This window comes from Lithobates pipiens, unplaced genomic scaffold, assembly GCF_037356315.1.
Source record: "Lithobates pipiens isolate NorthernLeopardFrog02 unplaced genomic scaffold, aLitPip1_a1.2 Scaffold_25, whole genome shotgun sequence".
Lineage (NCBI taxonomy): Eukaryota > Metazoa > Chordata > Amphibia > Anura > Ranidae > Lithobates > Lithobates pipiens.
The window spans coordinates 120,423,715-120,441,271 of NW_027507787.1; the positions used below are offsets into that span (position 1 = coordinate 120,423,715).

Below are 17,557 nucleotides of genomic sequence, written 5' to 3' on the forward strand. Positions count from 1 at the left end.
GGGATAGCTGTTTCCTGGGCCAATCTGGTTAAATATTTGTCTTTAATCCTCATATAAAGGAGAGTGATAAAAAGAAGGGGGATTCTGGATAGTGTAGTATTTAAAACATAAGTAGCATTTATTAAAACAACAGCAAAAGGGTACTCACAAACATATGTAAACAATGAACTTATCTACTATGAGCGGTGAGCTCGTCTTCCCACGTCAATCTGAGTGCCTTTCCTTCCCTACATGTAATGTTATGATCACGGGACTTCATCATGATTGTGGATGACCAAAACATACAGGGATATACAAGGAAATACTGACTTATAAGTCACACACATAGGTTGGACTTGATGGACTTGTGTCTTTTTCCAACCTCACCTACTATGTAACCATGGAACTATGCATTCAGGCCCCCTGAGTCAATACCTTGTAGAACCACCTTTTGCTGCAAGTCTTTTTGGGTAGGTCTCTACCAAGCTTTGCACATCTAGAGTGACATTTTTGCCATTTTTTTTCAAAATAGCTCAAGCTCTGTTAGATTTGATGAGGAGCGTCTGTGAACAGCAATTTTCTAGTCTCGCCACAGATTCTCAATTGGATTTAGGTCTGGACTTTGAGACATTCTAACACATGAATATGCTCTGATCTAAACCATTCCATTGCCGCTCTGGCTGTATGTTTAGGGTCGTTGTCATGCTGGAAGGTGATCCCCCACCCCAGTCTCAATTCCTTTGCAGACTCTAACAGATTTTTTTTTTCTAATATTGCCCTGTATTTGGCACCATCCATCTTCCCATCAACTCTGACCAGCTTCCCTTTCCCTGAAGAAAAGCATCCCCCACAACATGATGCTGCCACCAACATATTCCATGGTGGGGATGGTGTATTCAGGGTGATGTGCAGTGTTCGTTTTCCACTACAGAGTTTTGCTTTTATGTCAAAACGTTCAATCATGGTCTCATCTGAACAGAGCTCCTCCTTCCACGTGTTTGCTTTGTCCCCCACATGGCTTTTCGCAAACAGCAAATGGGAATTCTTATGGTTTGCTTTCTACAATGACTTTCTTCTTTTCACTCTTCCATAAAGGCCAGATTTGTGGAGTGCACGACTAATAGTTGTCCTGTGGACAGATTCTCCCACCTGAGCTGTGGATCTCTGCAGCTCCTCCAGAGTTGCCATGGGTCTCTTGGCTGCTTCTCTGATTAATGCTCTCCTTGCCCGGCCTATCAGTTTAGGTGGATGGTCATGTTTCGGTAAGTTGGCGGTTGTGCTATACCCTTTCTATTTACAGATGATGGATTGAATATTGCTCTGTGAGATGTCCAAAGCTTGGGATTTTTTTTTTTATAACCTAACCCTGCTTTAAACTTCTCCACAACTTTATCCCTGCTTGGTGTGTTCCTTGGCCTTCATGATGCAGTTCGTTCACTTAGGTTCTCTAAAAAAACCTCTGAGAGCTTCACAGAACAGCTGTATTTATACTGAGATGAAATTACACACAGGTGGACTCCATTTAGCAATTAGGTGGCTTTTGAGGGCAATTGATTAAACTATCTTTGAGTAAAGGGGGCTGAATACAAATGCACGCCACACTTTTCAGATATTAAAAAGAAAAAAATGAAAACCATTTATCATTTTCCTTCCACTTCACAATTATGTGCCACTTTGTGTTGATCTATTACATAAAATCCCAATAAAATAAATTTTTGTTTTTGGTTGTAACAAAAGGTAGAAAATTTTGAAGAGCATGAATACTTTTTCAAGCCACTGTAGATGTAATTTCATCCTTAACGGGTTCAGCAAAAAATTGCTTAAAGGGCATCCGACTCTTTTCTGAGCAACACACAGATTTTACAAAGCAGCTTAGCTTGCCAAAAGACAAACCCAGGAGCCATGGCGGTGAGAAAAATCCATACACACCATGAAAGTACACACCCTGCAACACCTGCCAAACTGACTCCTGTCATGCTTCAACCCACTAGGGACCACCATCACCTAGCTGCTTTTCCACTAACTGGACATCAAAGAACATCCCGGGTGCCTACCTGTGTCCCCGCATCCCCCAGAGCTTGGGCGGATGGTAGATCATTGTCATCCTGCATCCTAGGGTCTCTGTCTGTGGAGCTCATGCTGTCCCTTGCAGCAGCCTGCACCTGTAGCACCAGTTGGCCATTCCTGTGTCCCTGCCTTTAAAGGGGTCAGACCACTTCCCCCAGTGCACAACGATGATGTCACCCCACCCCAAAAATTATATGTCAGCCTCTTCTGGGTCCACAAGGAACACCCTGGGCCCCCCCGCCAGAGTCACGATGGGTATGCCTGCCCCGCCACCTCCCCTCCTTTCCTGGGCTCAAAGGGAGAAGGAACTGGGTCACCTCCTGCCCGCAGTAAAGGAGGGATGTCTGCAGGCGTACACCCAACCTCCTCCAACAACAAAACACTAAGGGCAACACTCACCCCTGCAGTCTGGCAGTCCTTCAGGCAACATGCCTCCTCGAATAAAGGAAACAAAGACTGACTAGGGACCAGAAAAGAAAATGGCAATGTTTCCTGATTGGAGGTAGGGGCTCCATCTCTCAAGGGCTGGCATGGTATACGACTGGGGGGGAAAAAAAACTTCTGCGGCTTCCTCCAATACTGCCTCATTGTCCTCATCATTTCCCTTTATGTCTGGCTAGGGCTCAGGTAGAGTAATGGAAGTAGAGGGATGGCGTTTTTGAGCCGGGGCAAAGATGGCTCTATTAGAGCCAGTTTTTGCCTGAGGGACTGCAGAATAGATGCATAGAATTCTGCAGTTGTCAAATAGGCCACTTGTTACGTGCAAATAGAACTAGAACTGGATGCAGAGATTGTTACAGCCAGCTCCTGCTTTGGTATAATACTAAAATCAATTAGCGCAACCACAATATACACACATATCCTGTGGTCAAATTTATGAAATAAAAATAATAATAATAATGCTGTCAACTGATTCTAATTAAGCCAAACACCATTTATCAGTACCATAAATAAAAACACTATAAATACATCTTTTGTGATGAAAATCAACACCAAATATCAAACACGTGCTATACGCATTTATTACACATATAATGTGCAACAAATATGATAGTCTACAAATAGTGTAAATACAAGTGAGGATCTGCCACGCGTTTGACCTTCTGGTAATGCACAGTATCACAATGGTGATTAAACATATTGAATGGACTTTTATTCATACTATTTGTGGACTATCACATTTGTTGCATATTAGAATTGTATTAAATTTGTACAACATTTTGGTGTTGATATTCAGTACAAGAGATTTATTTTTGTTGCACTGCACTGCTGTTATTTATTTATGGCTCCTGCTTTGTGCTTGGTCTCTGCCATAGCTACATGTGAGGGTATTTCCCTGTAGGGTACTCACAGACTAGAACCAAGCACAACATTTCCCAGCAGACTTGTCTAGCCTAAAAAAAAAAAAAAAAAAAAAATACCCAACAAAAACAAAATGATACTGTCTAACAATTTGTGTTAAAAACAGCATTTAGTTGCACAACATTTGCACATATATATATATGGAATCCTCAGTGCCCCGTCAAGGCCCCTCTGTAATTAATTAAAAGGCAGCCATGCCTGGAGGCAGCCCACTGCTCTCTAAAAGGCACAGGGACCCACTAGAAGCCCTGCAAACCACAGTGGGTTTCCTCCAGGTATGCGCCTGCCCATAATTTATCCATTGCTATATAGGCTACAATATGGAGACTCAAACATTAGAACCTCATTTTACAGAGGGCTCTTGACATGGCTTATTTTTTTATTACATATGGATGAATAAATCTCAGAAGCCTGGCAACCAATGCACAGGATGAATTAAATGAAATCAGTGAATTAAACTGCCCAAAGGAACATACTCAAGCGCACACAAAAGATTGTTGTGTCACAATGTAAAAGTCCACTATGTGAAAGCATGAAGTAGCAGTCAATAGGTGTCAAGAGATAAGCAGCTGCCAATGGAAACAAATGAATGAAATAAATTGCGACTCAGTAGAAACTGGGTACAAAATACCAATGAACTAATGATCCGCAGCTCCAGGTGATTCAGATCAAGGAAAGATTCATGGAAATGTACACACAAATAGCCAGGGCGCTGGATCAATAAAAGTGTCAAAGTTTAAAAAACATCACTGGAAGACTTCCATAATCTCTGGGAAGCATTTCAGACGAGGGATTTCACACTGGAGTGGTGCACTAGCAGGATGGTAAAAAAAAAAGTCCTGCTAGCAGCACCTTTGGAGCGGCGAAGGAGCGGTGTATACACACTTTGCGGTGGTTTTTAACCCTTTCTTGGCCACTAGTGGGGGGTAAAACCTCCCCGCTAGTGGCCGAATAGCGCCGCAAATCTGACGGTAAAGAGCCGCTAAAAATAGCGCGCTTTACTGCCAACGGACCTCCCACCCCAGTGTGAAAGGGGCCTTAAGGATATATATTTTTTTAACTAAATGAATAAAAGGCGACCTAGGCGTAAGCACCCGTCAGTGTCAAACGATTTGCCTCAACCTCCTAATTGCTACTTTGTCTATAAAGCTTGGCTTGTAAGTTGAAAAATTGCAGAATTACTGGCAGGATCACCTGGAGAAAATAAAAGGAAGAACACTGATGAAGATACCACAAGAAATTGTGGGCTCCAAAGGAATATATCATATATTTTTATTTGTGGGTGTAATAAGGCTTTAATAACCAATGCTTTTAAGCTTCTTCTACAGGTCTCTAAGGAAGCTCCTGTCAACGGTTACCGTTGACTATTTCATTAGACCAATCACCCCCTAAAGAAGGCACTACATTATAACTAGGCATAAAACAAATTACACTGCGGGAATAAGTAAATTGTTTGACCTTAAAACAAGATATGTACTCCTGTTCAGAAAGGCCTGGGATTCTTGGTTCAGCTTAACGGCTTCCCACGCCACTAAAAAGTGATATGGGAAGCTGTAAAGCATGTGGTTGTGGAATGTACTAGACTATAAGATGCATAGTGTCAGCACACCAATATTTAGTGTTCTGGTGCAAATTTAGTGTGAAATCTTAAGAAAAAAAAAAAACTATACTTGTTGCTGCTCCACCACCTATTATTTTATACTGAGTCTAACGTGGAGACTATTTGCTCTATAGCCATAAAACTGGCTGAATACTTCAAAGTTACAGTTCGGCTTCATGTTTGCAGTGCACTTCAAATCCATTTATTCATCTAAATAATACAATAGAGCAAATGCACTTTCTTTATGCATGGCTTATGAAGAGGCTTAGGGTCCGTTCACACAGGGGCAACACGACTTTGAGCGAGACTTTGGGAGGCAACTTGGACACGACTTGAATATGAATCACAGCACGACTTGAGGCAACTTACAAGGCAACTTGAAGTTGCTTCCAGGAGAGGAGACTTTACCAGTGGCCAATCACATAATAATCAGCTCTGTGGGAGGGAGGGGTTTGCCTAGAAAACTATTTTTACTTCCTGGAAAGTTGCTTCAGTTAAGACAGGGGATCAGACTTGGAGGCAACTTCTATTGAAATCAATGGGTACAAGTTGCCTAGAAGTCGGATTGAAGTAGTACAGGAACCTTTTCTGAAGTCGGAGCGACTTCAGTAGTGTGCATTACAATTACCTTGACAGTTTGTATGTGCAAGTGGGGCAAACAAAAAGCATACACCCCCCCCCTCCCCCAGTCACCGTTTCCAGCCCTGCAAGAGTGCTATATGCTCTTAGTGTGCTGTTGCTTGTCCACTAGCTTTCTTTTCAAATTGTGTTTCTTACCTGCATATCTCCATTTAGTATTCCATAGACTTCCTTGGAATCTATATAAGTCTGGTACACCTGTCGCTGCTCATCAGTGAAACGACAGAACAACACCTATAAAAATGGCAATGAATTAATAGTAGGAATATATTTTACCACAACAAAACAGATGTGAGATCAGACAAGCTTGGAAAATAGGGTTTTTGACTTACCGTAAAAAACTTTTCTCTGCATTGATTAGAAGGACACAGCGCTTCCTTATTCAGAACCATAGGGTTATATCGCCCTCTACAGGAGTAGGACACTAGGCAGAAAAAAAAGACTTGGCTATGCCCATGGGCAGTCCTAGGTGATATACACCCCCCTCTCTGCTATAGGTCTTCAGTTATGTAACAAGCAGTATCAGAGGTATTAAAAAAATCCATAGAGGTGCAGGTGCTATGTCTGTCAATGAACTCAGAGAAACAGTCAAATATCCTATTTTCTCATCCATTCATTGACAGACACAGCGCTTCCTTAATCAGAAACATAGGGATGTCCCAAAGCAGTGCCAAACATGAAGGGTGGAGCCGCTACAAAAAAACAGGTCAACAAGACAACCTGGAGCTTTACGAGAACAACTGGATCCCAACCTGAACCGTAAGAAAAAAAACCTTCACAAGGGAAAATGCCCTCTAGACCGCAGCCTGCAGAACCTTGCAGCCAAAAAAGAGGCACCCGTAGATGCCAGGAGGCTCTCTTAGCACCCGAGTAGAGTGCGTCTTCACCAGGAAGGGAGGAAACTGACCCCTGACAATAGGCCTGAGTCACTGTCTGTCTGATCCATCTAGAAACGAGGAAGCAGACAGCCCCTTCTTTGGCCCGTCTGTGATCAGGAACAGGGAGTCTGACCTCCGAAAGGACTCAGTGGCCACCAAATACACCCTGATCGCCCAAATCACATCCAAGCTGTTTAAGGCAAATTCTCTCAGATGTTGCAGCCTGGGACATAGGGAAGGCAACACAATGTCTTCATTTAAATGGAAATCAGAAACAACTTTTGGAAGGAACGAAGTATGAGGGTGAAGAACCACCTTGTCCTTTACGAATCACCAGGTAGGATGTGCGACAGGATAGCGCCACCAATTCCGACACCCTGCGAGCAGAGGTGATAGCCACTAAGAAGGCCACCTTCTGTGGCAGAGTGAGCAGGGGAATTTCTTGAATATTTTCACACGGAGGCTTCTGTAGAACCGAAAGCACCAGATTCAAGTCCCACGGTGGCAAGAGAGATCGCACCAGTGGAACCACACGTCGCACCCCCTGAATGAAGGAACGCAACAGGGAATGTGAAGCCAGGGGGCGTTGAAAACCAAAGCCGACACCTGGCCCGTGATGGTACTCAAAGCCAAATTATTTTCAATGCCGCTCTGAAGAAAAGTCAAAATCCGAGCAACCGAAAAAGAACATGGATGAAGCCCCACTGATTCACACCATGAAATGTACGCTTTCCACGTCCAATGATATACCTTCCTGGAAGTAGACTTCCTAGCTTTAAGAAGTGTCGGAATCACCAACGCTGGTAAGCCTCTATCCTTTAACACCTGGCTTTCAACAGCCAGGCCATTAAAGCCAGCGACGGTAAAGCAGAGTGGAAGATCGGCCCTTGGGGTAGTAGATCTTCCCTGAGAGGCAGACGCCACTGGGCGTGTGCGACCAGATGCACCAGGTCGGCTTACCAGGACTGCCGATGCCAGGTTGGGGCCACTAGAATGACCGAAATCCCTTCGGCCTAGAGGCCGGCTAACACACTCCTTGTTCCTCCCTGGTGGTTGACATAGGCCACCGTCGTTGCAATGTCTGACTGGATCTGTGTCGGGAGCCCCTGAAGTCAATCAGCCCAGCGTTCTAGACAGAGTCTGATCTCCCAATGTTCCAGGATGTTGATAGGCAGCCTGGATTCCTCCATCATCCAGCGATCCTGAGCATCAGTGGTGACCACCGTCCAGTACAGCGGGAGAAAGGATTTGCCCTGCCAAAGAGACCCGGGGAGCGAAGCCACCAGGTCAGGGGCCCTTTGGTTCCTTGGCTCAGCCGAATCTGACTATCCAGAGATTCTGGAAATTTGTCCCATTCTAATAAGACCCCCTTTTGCAGGGGTCTCGTATGGAACTGAGCAAACGGAACCACCTCAAATGTAAACACCATCAGGCCCAGCAACTGCATGCAAATCCACAGGGAGACCCAACTGCTGGTAGCAGTGAGCAGGTTGGCGTTTGTAACTTCTGGAATTTGTGTTCTCAGATAATCCAATTTCTGAACAGGAATCAGCCACCCAAAAGTCTGAATATCGATCTTCACATCGCCCCGCAGGGTCATTAGTGACGCAGCTCGCAGCGGGTCATACAGGTAGCCCAAAACAACAATTCCTTGCTGGCACAGGAGCAAGATCAACACTTTGGTGAAGACCTGAGGAGCGGAGGCAAGAGAACCCGCTGGTGTCGTGCACAAATCGGAAAGTGCAGAAAGGAATCCCTGAGGTCGATGGAGGCAAGAAAGTCCCCTTGATGAAGAGATGCCACCACAGAGCAAATGGACTCCATTCTGAACTTCTGCACCCTCACTCACAAAATGGTTCAGGGCCTTGAAGTCCAGAATCGGACGTACCCTAACCCCTTTTTTGGGGATCGTAAACAGGTTTGAATAAAAGCCTTTGAAACATTCCGACACCGGTACCGGGACAATCATCCCTTGAAGCAACAGGCCTTGTACCGCACCCCAAAGGGCTAACAAGCGGTCTGGAGACAGACAAAGATTAGATGGAAAAAATATGCTTGGGGGGGCAAGTATGGAACTCGATCTTGTAGCCAGACAGAATCACTTCATGGACGCACATGTCGTTTATCAGAGAAGTCCACAGGCCCAGAAACCAGCAAAAATACCACCCCCCCACCTGAACTGCGGGTGAGGTCGCCTCTTCATGCTGAAGGAGCCTTATCTGGGGATCTTGAGACACCCACTCAGTTTGCCCAACCAGGGTTGCTTGGAGCTTCCCAAGGGGAGCTTGAAGGACTCTGAGCCTTTGCCAGTGGACCCTGAGGGACGAAAAAAAACTTCCTGTGTGCCGAGAAGGAAGGACGACTTGGCTCCTTTCCCTTCTTTGACTGTGGAAGAAAAATACTCTTCCCCCTGTGACACGCTTAATGATATCATGCAGAGTGGCCCCAAACAAACGATCGCCTTGAAAAGGCAGATCAGTTGGGGCTTTTTTTTTTTTTTTTTTTTAGAGGCCTGGTCCGCAGTCCAATACTTCAGGTTAATTCAGTGAAGGCAGGAGGAAACTGATCACCCTGCAGGTCATGGCGCAACAGCTTCGCCCACTCTGTCAGAGTTTGAGACACCAGGACAATCGCCAAGACCGGCCGAAGCACCAAACCCACAGTAGTGAACATAGCGTGGTTCAGAGACTCTGTCTTCCTCTCATCTTTAAAGGCTGGAGAGTCTTCAACCGGAATCATGGTGGTTTTGTTCAATAGAGAAACCGGAGGATCCGCCACAGGTGGAGACGTCCACTTCTTGAGAAGACTCTCCTCAAATCTGTAATGCACAGCGAAGCATTTTGGGATCACAAAGGGATGTTTTGGATGCTCCCATTCTTTATAGACAAACGTGTCAAAAAAAGGATGGGTAAGGGAACACTTTTGCCGCACGAGGAGGCTTGTGAGTGCCAAAAGGGACTGGCCCTCCACTGCAACTGCATCCTCCATTTTTAAAGTTTCCTACACAGACTTCCCACAATCAGTGCATCCACCAGCGCTTTCTCATGCGCAGCCACCGTGGCAGAAGGATCATCCTCACTGTCCGAAAAATCAAGGAGCGTGGCCGCAGACCACACAGGGTGGGCCCTGTCCATGGCAGCCGAATCAGATTCAAGATCTGATGAGACAGATGAAGCAGGGGAAGGCGGGGGACACTTCTTGCTAGTCCACCGCCCAAGAGCCACCTCCATTGGGGACACAAAGGACTCCAGGCCTGTCATCAGTGCATAAATGGATGGCTGGGACCCATGAGCCTCTGATAGGGGTCAGGTGGGGAAACATGCTCCTGAGACTCCATAGGGGAAAAAAAAAAAGACCCCCACACCAAGAGTGACTACTGCAATGGGAAACCCTCACACCGGTAGCGGTACTGTATCCCCACAGCCTGCAGCAGAGGGACCCCACCAGACTCACCAGCCCGTCAGCGTAACACTTGCTGCCTCAGATGTAGACCCACACACACACGTGGCGTCCGAGGATGAAGAAAACAGAGTCAGAACCGGGTTACAAGTAGCCTCCGCCTGCTACAAAAAGGCCACCCTAGGCTACATAGTAATAGCTGCTGTTGCCTAAGTACAATATCCACCATATCATGGGCGTTGAGCTACACAAACACGGCCACCAGCCATAGGAAGTCAGCAGGCACTAGGGAAAAGACACCGGCTATGGCAAAATGGCCACCGGCCATGCTACATGAGGCTGCCATGGATCCAGATGACCGAGAGACACATGATCTGGGCACCAGACCAAGTGCGCCCGCCCCCCAGAAAGGACAGCACCTGGCGGCATGACCCCCCACACTACCCCACCCCATATGGGGGGAGGGGGAAAAGGGGGGGTTAACCAAGGGACCACAGGGCCAGGAAGAGAGGGTGCAGAGATGGAGGGGAACCCGCAGGACCGATCAACCTGGGGAGGGACCTGCATCTGCCACAAACCCACCATGGGGAGAGTGGGGACATTTATTCACCATACCAGGCCCAAGCAGGCACCTCTCTAGACAGAACCTCCTCACCACCTGAAGTGGGGGGCTGTTGGCCATGAGGGATGCTGTGACTTGAGCCGAGACCCAGTAGTATGCGACCTTGTGAGAGGTTTAACTCGTAGGGGCCAGCCAGTCACCCTGCCCGGCAGTTGATTGTAGATCTCACTGGAAAAAAACAGGAAAACAACAAACAAAAATAAAAATTGCCAGGACTGGCGATCCCAGCAGGGAACTAGGGCCTTACTCTTGACTAGGCAGAAAAAAACTGAAGGCTTATAACAGAGAGGGGGGTGGCCATAGCCAAGACTTTTTCTGCCTAGTGTCCTACTCCTGTAGGGGGTGATATAACCGTATGGTTAGGAAGGAAGCGCTGTGTGTCAATGAACGCATGAGAAAAAGGTTTTATGAAGAGTGTTCCCGAAGTTTTAGCATTCACAGCTTCAAAAAAAAAAAAAAAAAAATGAAATCCTTCCACACTCCTCTTTGCTTTCAATATGAAAAGTTAACATTATATAAAAATAAAAAAAACACACAAATTTCTTTCCTTAATGTGTTATAATCTACTCATGCAATGACATAATAACAAATAGTAAGGAAAATTCAAGTTAGTCTTACCGGTAACTTGTTTTCCAGAAGTCTTTAAGGACAGCACCTGAGAGATAGTGACTCCTCCCACCAGACCTCAGGAAACACCTTCTTTCTCCAGAACTTTAAAGGGATGCACCTCCCTACCACACACCTCAGCTGTAGAAGAGAACCTCCAGCCCCGGCTGGAACACATAAGCACATATGTTAGTCAAAGCACATCAAATTATTAGGGTGGATCGTTACCGTCCTGAAAGACTTCTGGAAAACAAGTTCCTGTAAGACTAACTTGAATTTTCCCAAGGCGTCTTTCAGGACAGCCTCTGAAAGGATAACAGAGACTTACCCCCTTAAGGTGGGACAACAGTCTGCAGGACCTTACTGACAAACGTCTGATCGCTGGCAGATGCGAGATCCAGTCTGTAATGTCGCAAAAAGGTGCGGAAAATTCACCACGTTGCCGCCTTGCAAATTTGTTCAGGGGTGGCACCAACTCTTTCTGCCCAAGTGGCTGCAAACGCTCTGGTTGAGTGTACACAAATTCCATCTAGTGGAGACAACCCTGCATGCGAGTATGCTTCCAGGATGGATAATTTCAGCCATCTGGCTAATGAACCTTTAGAAGTTTTCTTGTTGCCCAAAAAAAGGACAAATAATGAGTCTGTACGTCTAAAGTCCGCAACAAAATCTTTTCTGATGTCTAATGCATGAAAAGTGATGAAAGTATGAAAAAGTATGAAAAAGGATCTCTTTCTCCCCCGATGGGTTAGCACAGAAGGTTGGGAGCACAATGTCTTGTGAGAGATTATGTACTTTATGAAGGTACTTTTGGTAAGAACTTTGGGTCTGTCCTAAATATAACAATCTGGAAACACTGACAGGTAAGGTTCCCCAATTGACAGAGCGTGTAGCTCACTGATCCTGCGTGGTGAGGTAATGGCAATTAGGAACACAGCTTTAAGAGTGAGACATTTAAGTGACACTTCCTCCAGAGGTTCAAATGGACTCCTTTCTAGGGATTACAGGACTACTGACAAGTCCCACTTAGCGCCTGTGTAGCGCCTGAAAAAAACCGGCCCCTTTCCCTCCAGTGTGAAAGCCGGAGGGCTTTCACACTGCAGCGATGCGCTGGCAGGACGGTGAAAAAAGTCCTGCTAGCCGCATCTTTGGAGCGGTGAAGGAGCGGTGTATTCACCGCTCCTATACCGCTCCTACCCATTGAAATCAATGGGACACCGCGGCAATACCGCCGGCAAAGCGCCGCTGCAGCGGCGCTTTGCGGGCGGGTTTAACCCTTTTTCGGCCGCTAGCGGGGGTTAAAACCACCCCGCTAGCGCCCGCAGACCACCGCTAAAACGATGGTAAAGCGCCGCTAAAAATAGCGTCGCTTTACCGCCGACGCCGCTCCCGCCCCAGTGTGAAAGCAGCCTTAGGGAAATTCCTGACCGGTGTTGGCCTTGATCTTACAAGAGCCCTAAAAAAATCCACAGATCTTTCTAAGAACACTGCAAGCGCAGCAACCTGTACTTTCATGGTACCGACTGCTAGTCCCCTATCTGCCCCATCTTGCAAGAACTCCAAGATGGAAACCGGGCTTCTTGGGTCCTGGGCAGATGAATCGCACCATAAATTATAGACCTTTCAAACTTTAGTGTAGATGGGCCTCGTTACCCTTTTTCTACTTGATAGTAATGTTGTAATCAGACGGTCAGAAAATCCCTCGCTCCTTAGAAGCTGTTCCTCAGATACCAAGCTGTGAAAGACAGGCTGGCCACTTTTGGATGATTTACTGGACCCTGGATTAGCAAATCCAGGGTCCAGTAAAGCAGATTAGCAGATACCTCTCAGATCTGCCTGAGGTGTAGACGCCAATAAGGCTTGATCACCATTCCCAGAATGGTTGAGAACCAGGCCTTTTTTGGCCAAAACTGAGTAATTAGGATGACATGCACCTTTTTCTCCTGAATTTTCCTTAATACCAGTGGGATTAACTGGAACGGGGGAAAACGTAGCAAAGGTGAAATCTCCACGGATGCGCCAGAGTGTCTATCCCTAGCGATCCGTCGTGATTGTTTAAGCAAAAGAACTGGGCAAACAGGTCCACATCTGGCTGTCCCAACATACTGGCAATCATTGCGTAGACCTGCAAATTCAGAGACCACTCTGCTTCCTGAATGGGGCACCTGCTCAGGAAATCCACCACTTTGTTCAGGGTCCCCTTTAGGTGCATTTCTGACAGGGATAGCAAGTGCTTTGGGCAGAAGGATTTCCATTGCCAGAGCTTGTAAGGCTCTGCTCCTTGTGCCCCCCTGTCTGTTTAGATAAGCCACATCCACAGTGTTGTCTGTTAACATTGGAAGGTGATGAAACTGGAGATCCAGAGATAAAGCAATTGTCTTCAGTTATCTCCAATTTGAGGACCTTGTTGCCTCCTCCTTGGACCAACTTCCTTGAGTGAAGTTCTTCTCTAGGTGCCCCCCCCCCCCCCATCTCCAGGAACTGGCATCTGTCATCAGACTTCTTTTTACTGGAAAGGCCCAATCTAGACCCCTTGATAAGATCTCCCGACTCTTACCACCACCATAATAGTGACCTCTTCACCCTGGTTGGAATCTTCACTTCCGTGTCCAGGGATCTTAAGCTGTGGTCCCATGACCTCTGGACAAAATATTGTAGACACCTGAAGTACAATCTTGCCCACTGAATAGCTGGCATTGTTGAGGTCAGTACCCCTAATGCCAACATAACTTGTCTTATTGTTATTGGCTGGTTGGTCTGCAGCATCCACAGTGTGCACTGGACCTTGTCCTTTTTCTCTGGGGGGAGAAAATCTTCTATTCTATTGAGTTGATTTAATAGCCTAGAAAGCAAATCTCCTGTGATGGATTTAGGGAGAATTTCTGAAGATTTAGACTCCATCCTAAAGTTTCCAGATGGTTGCGTGCATTGGTTAAGTTTTACTGCAAGCTCTATTCTGAGGGAGAAAAGAATAGTATGTTGTTTAAATAGTGAATCACTGCAATATCCTGAGGATGAAGCGGGGCTAGAGCTTCCGCCATTACCTTGGTAAAGATCCTAGGTGAGGCTGACAGCCCGAATGGCAAGGCCCTGAACTGAAAATGATGAATCATGCCTTCCCTCTTTACCGCCAACCTGAGATACTTCTGGGACTGGATTGAGATTGGGATATGCAGGTATGCATCCCTGAAATCTATTGACACCATTTAACGCTCTGCAGTCAGCAGATTCCTGACTGAAAAAAAGCGAGTCCTTGAACTTTCTGTACTTGACAGATTTCTTCAGAGGTTTTAGATTGAGAATCAATCTGAATTTTCCTGTTGGCTTTCTTACCAAAAATAATGTGAGAATAAGAACCCTGTTGCCATCTTCTGGTGGCACTTGGATCACTACATCCTGCTGCATCAGTTCATTTAATGAAGACTTGATGGCCAGGGCTTTTACTGGATCCTTTGGGGTATTTGTCACAAGAAATCTTGGGGGGGGGGGGGTTCTGTAAACTATTGTGTAGCCTTGGGAAACAGTGGTTAGTATAAACTGATTTGAGGTTATGCTTGACCACTGCGGAAGGAAATTTTGCAGCTCTCCGCACACCCGCAGGGTTGAGTCATTGGGATTTTCAGGTAGCGTAGGAGGATGGAAAAGGATTCCGCCTTTACCTTTAACTTTTTGTGCAGACCAAGTCTTCCTCCTTCCCTGGGACTTGCTGTCCTGCTCATAAACTCTTTGAGGTAGAAAAAAAACGCTTTGGGGGTTGTTTCTTCTTCTTTACTGGGAATGACTTCTTCCTATAGGCAGTCCTGTCTAGAATCGTATCTAGATCAGGGCCAAAGAGAAGGTCACCTGAAAAAGGAATCCCACAGAGCTTGCTTTTCAATGCCGCATCACCTGGTCAAGTCTTCAGCCATAATGCTCTTCTTGCCAAATTTGTTAGGGCTGCTGATCTAGCCAACATTCTAATTGCTTCGGCTGAAGCATCCGCTATATATGCTGCCGCAGAGGACAAGGTAGCAAAAGAATCCAAAATCTCCCGTTTGGGTGAATCCGCTACTATATGAGCTTTTAGCTGGTTGATCCAATACTCCAGGTTCCTGGATATGCATGTTGTGGCCATAGCTGGCTTTAAATTGCTCATGACCGATTACCAAAATCTCTTGAGCAAAAGATCCATACGCTTATCCATTGGATCCCTTAGGACCCTTAAGTCTTCAAAGGCCAGGTCGGTGGATGTAGAGACCTGGAAGAAGGCAGCATCCAGCTTGGGGACCTTATTCCATACTGCAGAGGGGTCTTCCTAAAATGGAAAGCGTCTCTTGAGAATAAAGATTTCTCCTCTGGTTCCTGGAATTCTTTTTTTATGGAGTCTGAAATTACAGAATGAACCGGAAATGTCCTAACCTTAGGCTCACCTAGACCCGCATACATGCAGCCTCAGTTCCTCTTTTTCTTCACTTAGGCCAAGGGTAACATGTATGGATCTAAGAAGCCCATCAACTTCTTCCAGGGATAGTTTAAACTTGAAGGGGGCCACTTCAACCCCTTCACCCTCCTCCTACGAATCGTCAATGGAAGGTGCGGGGGGATTGTTTTTCCCTGGTAGAAGGACCTTCTAACAGAGTCTCTAACACCGGGATAAGCAGTAAACCCTGAGAAGACTCTGAAGTGGAGGGCTGACTAGCAGCTGGACTAACTAATGAGCCATGGAATGTCTGAATCGTGGCTTATAGTTCCTTCTTTACTGAGGCAACCAAATCATCACAAGCGGAAGCAGAATTCTCTTTAACTAAAGTAGTGATGCATGTACATAGGGCTTTTTTCCAATTTTCTCCCATCTCTGCCTTTGCACGAGGGGCATCTCTTTTTCCCTGGATCAGAACTTTTGGCCTGAGAGAGAAAGACAAAAAGGGGGAAAAAAAACTAGGAACCCTTAGTGAGACCCAGTCTCTGCATGTGGACCACCATCAGTGCCCAGACAGGCCCTTGCCACCAAAGGGAAAAGAAAAGACTGGAAACTCCAGGTAAAGGAAATGGGCAGACAATCTACTGCCCCCTACCTGAGCCTTGCTGTTGCCTGTCCCCACCACTGCAGACGCTGTGGTGGGGACAGGCACTCCATAGCGGGCGCTGCATACACTGCGTCCTCCATAGCAGGTGTGCAGCACTCCGCTCGTGGCTTCACATGCTGCTTCCGGACTCCCATAGTGCCCCTTTACCGGAGCAGAAGTGGAAATAGGTGCCAGCTTCTGCCCTACCTCCTCCCCCTGTGTCTGCTGCCAGAAATGACGCCAGGCACTGACCCTGTGACCTGCTAATAGGAAGTGTCGCTTCTGGCGCGGCTGAGAATTCCTCTCAGCCAACACAAAATGGCGGCAGTGCACGTGCAGCCGCTGCTCCCAGGTCACTGGATCTACTGCTGCTCTCCCCGAGCACCTAGGGGGTAAAAGGAGCCCGAACCTACCGCTACCAAAGCCCTGGTAAGACAGGAGGGTTGAAGGACTCTTAGAAAGGAGCAAAAAAATAAGAGAGGAGACCTCGTCTCTCAGGTGCACCCAAGAGATCCTGCCTCCCCTCCAAAAGATGTTCCCTCCGGGCCGGAGGAAACACAAAACTGAGGTGTGGTAGGGAGGTGCCTCCCTTTAAAGTTCTGGAGGAAAAAGGTGCTTCCTGTGGTCCGGTTGGGAGGAGTCACTATCTCTCAGGTACTGTCCTGGAAGGATGCCTTGGGTAAATAAAAAAAAAAACATAGATCACCTGTTCATTTTTGTCAGGAAGTGACAGGCTCATCTTCACATCCGCTTTCATACGTCTCAAAAGATAGGGATTTATAGTATCGCGCAGCACACATGCACATTTATATGCAGTCTTAACCTACAATATAAAAACAGATATTGCTGAAACACTAAAATCCATCACATAGTAATTTTGAATAAAGGCACATGTCCATCCATGTGTGGTGTGTATGTGTGCAAGTTCTACATCTTTAAAAGCAAACCCCTTTACGCAGTTTATCACCACTAAATGATCTGTATATTGCAAGTGTATTCCTTCTTAAAGTGATTGTAAATTATGTTACACTTGTACCACAGGTAAGCCTATAATAAGGCTTACCTGTAGGTACTGTGAATATCTCCTAAACTTGCACAGTTATGAGATATTCAGAGTAGATGCAGCCGATGACAATCAGCGCATGCTGTTTGAAGGTTTGGCTTACAGTGCCAGACCTTCAGAGCCCGTGCCGGAAATGGCGGCTTCCGCGTGTATGTGCGGGAGTGACATCATCACAGCTCTGGCCACTCACAGCGTCAGAGTCCGCAAACCCAGAAGAAACACTGGAGGAAGATGTCAGCTGTGAGCGGGCGCCACTTAAAGGGATTTGTTCTAAAGGTAAGTATTTCATAATGTGCT

The 17,557-nt window shown here is 46.4% G+C and overlaps 1 protein-coding gene across 4 annotated transcripts in view; it reads right to left on the bottom strand.

Annotated features, from left to right (window-relative positions):
• Window positions 1-17,557, bottom strand: part of ERCC6 (ERCC excision repair 6, chromatin remodeling factor) — a 426,222-nt gene that overhangs the window by 121,820 nt on the left and 286,845 nt on the right. For all 4 annotated transcript variants that reach the window (XM_077454825.1, XM_077454823.1, XM_077454824.1 and 1 more), the window contains 2 exons: window positions 16,904-17,020; window positions 5,786-5,881 (listed from right to left, as the gene is read on the bottom strand). In XM_077454825.1, the coding sequence (XP_077310951.1) occupies window positions 5,786-5,881; window positions 16,904-17,020 (213 nt within the window). The remainder of the gene's footprint in view (window positions 1-5,785; window positions 5,882-16,903; window positions 17,021-17,557) is intronic.